Here is a 5,314-nt window from a genome sequence, read left to right on the forward strand (position 1 = left end):
CACAAGGCATGGTGAATTACATGTGTGTCCTTAGTCCTCGTCGTAGTTAGGCCTTGTTTAGATCACCTCCAAATTCCAAGTTTTTTCACTCTCTCTCCATCACATCAATTTTCGGACGCATGCATAGCATTAAATGTAGGTAAAAAAATAACTAATTGTACAGTTTGGTTGTAAATCACGAGACGAATCTTTTGAGCCTAGTTAATCCATGATCGGACAAAGTTTGTCAAATACAAACGAAACGTGCTACAGTGTACGAAAATTTGCAACCTAAACAAAGCCTTAGCTGAATTCGTCGGGGCCAACATTCATGCAGTGTAATGATGCACTTCGTCTCTGCTCTGTTCTTCTGTCAGTGTCATTGGCGTGTTCTACCAAGACGTAGGTGACGATGGGGTCGAGGTGGCGGCCGGAGCGCGCGTGGAAGGCGGGGATCCTGCCGCCGGCCGCGGGGAGCGCGAACGGGACGCCCTCCGGCCGCCCGAACGGCCCGTAGGCGCGGCGGTTGCTGACGAACGTGAGCGAGCGCACGACGACGAAGTTGCCCTGGAACGTGCCCCAGTGGCCTTCCACGCTGGTCAGGTACTCGACCGGGCGCAGGCAGACCTGTCAAGAGTTGCAGTGACCGCAGAGACCTGGCGAGGCCGCCCCACAGGTCGGTCCAGGTCCACTCGTCGCGGCCGCCGCGGTCGTACAGGACGGACACGGCGTCGACGGTGTCGCCGACTCGCCGTGGCGGACGACCACCTTCACGACGCGCCCCACGTCCCGGGAGCCGCCGCCGCCGTCGCAGGGCCCCATCCTCACCACGACTGGCCCGCGGGCCTTGCGTCGCGTCGCGTCACATCATCAGCAAAGAAAACGTGGGAGCACCGTGTCAGAAAGACAAGCGTACGTACGCATGCACGCCGCGCTACAGCGCTGTGCTGTGCAGCGCAAGGCTGTGTGCTGGGGTGGGTTCCATCGCATCCAGCATCCTGCGTGCTGCACGTACCATCCCATCACCGATCGATCGCCGCGAAAGGGAGGGAGGCCGGGCGGCGGGCGTGCAGCCTTTGCAATGAGCCTTGGCCAATGGCGACGGGCTGGTCGTACTCGCACGGCGGGCTCTGCTGGCTGTGACGAGACGGCACGGGGGCCTCGATCGAATTTGTGGCGGGTGCCACCAAGTCAACCACGGGCGGTTGGATTGGCTGGCTGGCTAGTCGTGGTACGAGGCTACGTGATCGGCACTACCATTGCGCGTTCTACGATTGCCTCACTGGCTGTAGTATGTTTCAAAGTTTGGGACAGAAGGTAATGCCATCTGCCAGACAGGCTGTGCGTTGGATTTAACTACGACGACAACGACGACGACTAGCGTTTTCCACACGATTTGTGCCGAGGTCTGTATGAACGACAGCACGAGGACGACCACGTCGAGGCAAGTGCCGATAGCTTCGCTTCGAAGTGTCCGCCGCCGCTCCGGAGACGCAGTACCAGACGTGCGTTGCCCCCCGGCGTCTCAGCCGGCTGCTGGCAATGGCCCATGGCGATCTCCTCCTGTGGCTTGTCGGTCGGCCCAGTCCGCTGCAAAGGCCCCAGGCCCCAGCCTCCTTTCCCAGTCGCAGACGACGAGCATCCTGGCCTCCTGGGAGGTCGGATCCACAGAATCGCAAACCCACGTCAGGCACCTCGTTGCAGACTTCCAGTTCGCGAGGATATAAAAATGCAAAAACAGGATCTCACGCTCCACTGTGATTCTTTCTAGTGGCCCATGGATAGCCAAAAATGGAGATCCAAAGATCTTACAAAACCTGACAAACCCAGCCACATTACTTTCCCAGTAAGAGCGCAACACGGTTCGCTTCGCACTCCAGTAAACAACTATTCTCTCCTTTTGCAGTCCGTAACACGGGTGTAATTTGGATGGTTCGGAGGAATTCTGGAGGAATTTGCGAGAAGAAAATACTGTTCCGGATAAAAAAAAACGGATAAGCCGGGTTTAAAGGCACGCGAACGGAGCTATGTAACAACAACCAAAAGTCCAACCTTGGATTACAGTATACAGGCAATCACAAAAAAAGAGAGCATCATATCTGGTTAAATTCCAATCCAATAATGTACCACTACTACCCCCCTAGCAACACCCGAACCGGCTCGTCTGCTTCTGGTCATCTTTCGAGTCGCCGTTGATGCTTACCCTGTTGAGCGACAGCTCAGCCTTGTAAGAATCCGAGTTCAGGATCTTCCGGCTCACGTTGCTGTAGATCTCCTTGATGACGATCTCGAAAGCCGTCTTCACGTTCGTGGCGTCCAGAGCCGACGTCTCCATGAAGAACAGGCCTTCGGCTTCGGCGAGCGCCTTGCCTTCCTCGACAGGCACTTCGCGGATGTTATCCAGATCGCATTTGTTGCCTACCAACATCTTGGCTACGGTAGTGTCGGAATGTGCTGCATTAGTCTCCAAAGGTGGGTTAGTTACTCCAGAAAAAAAAATTAGAAAACAAAATGTGTTATCTACATGATCTTGGGAAGACAGCGCCACAGTACATATACAAGTGAAAGAAATGAATTGTTGTGAATTTATCATTGGCATCCATGAATCCAAGCCGTGAACAAGCACCAACCAGGAGAACAGGACCATACATATAAGGGTTAATTGCTTCGGACAATTGGACTTATTACAAACTCAATCAAGCACCATTGAACCTTTTGAGTAAGTGATGTAATTAAAAGATCAAAGGATGCCACTAGTACCAGGAATGGTACAAGAAACAAAAACTAAGAGCATAACCATTCTTGCATGCAGGGGCGGACCCAGGATTTCGCCATGACTAGGGCAGCCGAGCGGGGCCGGGCGCCGGGGCGGCCACTTGGGCAGCGGCTGACGGCGGGCGGGTGGCCAGCGACCAGCCAATGGCGGAGAAGCGGCCTGCGGAGCGCAAATCGGAGGCCGGAGGGGGCGAGCCGGTGAGGGGCAGCGGCAGGCGACGGCGTGGAGGCGGCCAGGAGAGCGAGGAGCCGAGCGGCGCGACTCAAGACTCGGCGCTGCGACTAGGGCAATGGCCCTGGTTGCCCTAGCGCTGGGTCCGCCCCTGCTTGCATGATCCTTAGGCAGGAATAGTGTGGTACTGAGCACATTGCGCAGTCCTAGCCAATAGCCCCCCAGCCATGCATTCCGATTCTCTTTGACATGCAAAGTGGGTAGAAAGAGCACTACTTGCTTTAAAGAATGCATCAATGTGTTCTTAAACGTTGCCAACAACAGCTACGATTCAGCTCTTTGTTTGTGCATCCCTTCAGCAAACAGCATGGTGAGCTACGATTAAGCTCCTTGTTTTTGCATCCCCTCAGCAAACAGCGTGGTGAGCACCCTTTTACCACCTCACTGCCCCTGCCAGAGCCACCTCTCACCATGCCACCATGCAGCAAGCGGTGAAATCACCACCTCACCACCCTGCCTATGCCTAACCGCTTCGATTTCTCGCCACCAACTAGAGAGTAGCGACTGACTCCACCCAACAGCAGTCCTCCAACACATCTGCTGACCGCCTCTGGAGCCAATCCCTCTAAGCCTTGTTGTTCTTATCCAATTCCCACACCACCCACAACCCAAGCTCTAAGTCTAACACTAATCCCACCTCCTAGTCCAATTGATCAACAACGGCACGACAAAAGTGTACGCTGCTACTGGTTGCAAAGCGGTCATCGCATAGTAATTTTGCGTTTGGGGTGTTAGCGAAGCATAACCAAAACAATGTAAGCATTGTGCTTACTCATCGAGGCCTCCCTAGAGACCCTAGGGAATTAACAACTTAACTTCCACACGGAATTGCAGCAAGACAACAAGTACCATAAACATCTTAATCAGAACTGATTCCAACTTCCCAAATATAAACATCCCATCAATCAGAACTTCCGAAATCTGTTACAAGTACCTAGCTTGCACAAATACTACTAATTCTGATGGAAGTGGTCCTACACATTCATTCTCATGGAACTTTCCACAACAAGAGAGGCAGCAGGATTCAGATCCAGATTCAGACCAGGTCGCTCTACCATCCGGCCTAGCACTTGCCCTCTTTCTTACCATCTATAGAACACCTGACGCAATCACCACCTGAGGGCACCTAGCTACAAGCTAGTACATCAAGCAAAAGGGACAACAGTTCTTTTTTTTCCCAAATTTCCGAGTGGATTCTGCAGCCACACTAAAATGCATGACCCTTTCCACGAAAATCACCCCCAGATCTACGCGGTCCTAGCGTCGTAGCAATCAGAGGCATTCGCTGTGTGCAAGCAGTAGTACCAAAAGCAATCAAGCAAGCGATCGAGCTAGCAGAGGATGAGAGGAGAGCTGCGGTGGGGCAGGTCGGGGTAGGGTACGTACTGTTGAGCTCCTGGAGCCAGCGGCCGACGTTGTCGAAGGTGGAGCGGCGGGAGATGTCGTAGACGAGGAGCGCGCCAAAGGCGCCGCGGTAGTAGGCGGAGGTGACGGCGCGGAAGCGCTCCTGGCCGGCGGTGTCCCAGATCTGGGCCTTGACCTCCTTGCCGTCGATGTCCATGCTCTGCGTCTGGAACTCCACCCCGATGGTGGCCTTGGAGTGGAGGTTGAACTCGTTGCGCGCGTACCGGGACAGCAGGTTGCTCTTCCCCACCGCGCTGTCCCCGACGATCACCACCTTGAACAGGTACTCCTCCGCCTCCCCGTCTGACTCGTCCCCCATCGCCCCTCGCTCCGGTGGCTAGAAGCTAGCTACCGCCGCCGCCGCCTGGCCCGTGGCCGTGTCGTCGTCGTCACGGACGGTGGAGCGAGCAGGCGGGCGGATACGGCAATGCGCGAGATTTGTAGCGGGTTTGGGGCGCTCGCGCGGTGGGTTTTGACCGAACACGAACACTCAGGTGTGACGGGGTTGGGTCGGCGCGGCACGGGGCCGCGGCGCCTCCACTCGCGCCGCGCTGGGGGTGGTGAGAGGTGAGAGACCGAGACCGGGACGAGACGAGTGGGGCGCACGGCGGTGGAGCCGTGGGTGGACGCAGCGACCACGTCACGCGCGGCTCGTGGTGGGTTCCGCCTTTGACGGGTGGGCTGCGGTGGTCGGCACGCGCTCCGCGGGGCCGGCCTGTCGGTCGAGTTGTGGAGGAGTGCCTGTCAGGCTGTCACGGCGCCGCACCCCGGGGCCCGGTTCGTGAGTTGGCGCCTCGTTGTTCGATGGGGGAGTCTGTGGCGGCGAGCGGGACCAGCCAGGCGGTGACGGGCCGGCGGCGAGCGGCTGGGCTGGAATCGCGGCCGCGGGCCGTATCCGCCGTTTTCAGCGAGGCTGGCACCATG

The 5,314-nt window shown here is 56.6% G+C and overlaps 1 protein-coding gene and 1 pseudogene across 1 annotated transcript; both read right to left on the bottom strand.

Moving 5' to 3' along the window:
• Positions 1-282: 282 nt before the first annotated feature.
• Positions 283-1,530, bottom strand: LOC136469547 (jacalin-related lectin 19-like; annotated as a pseudogene).
• A 479-nt stretch (positions 1,531-2,009) lies between these two features.
• LOC136472879 (ras-related protein RABA5c-like) lies at positions 2,010-5,025 on the bottom strand. The gene is made up of 2 exons (XM_066470586.1): positions 4,373-5,025; positions 2,010-2,433 (listed from the first exon to the last, which is right to left on the bottom strand). Exons 1-2 carry the CDS (start codon positions 4,707-4,709, stop codon positions 2,120-2,122), a joined length of 651 nt encoding a protein of 216 aa, XP_066326683.1. The 5' UTR covers positions 4,710-5,025; the 3' UTR covers positions 2,010-2,119.
• Between the last annotated feature and the right edge of the window lie 289 nt (positions 5,026-5,314).

This window comes from Miscanthus floridulus, chromosome 8 (assembly GCF_019320115.1).
Source record: "Miscanthus floridulus cultivar M001 chromosome 8, ASM1932011v1, whole genome shotgun sequence".
NCBI lineage: Eukaryota > Viridiplantae > Streptophyta > Magnoliopsida > Poales > Poaceae > Miscanthus > Miscanthus floridulus.

Coding starts and splice junctions, on each gene's coding strand:
- LOC136472879 (XM_066470586.1), bottom strand. CDS start 4,709: ATGGGGGACGAGTCAGACGGGGAGGCGGAGGAGTACCTGTTCAAGGTG. Junction 2,434..4,372: donor CTGGCTCCAGGAGCTCAACA/GTACGTACCCTA, acceptor AGACTAATGCAG/CACATTCCGACACTACCGTA.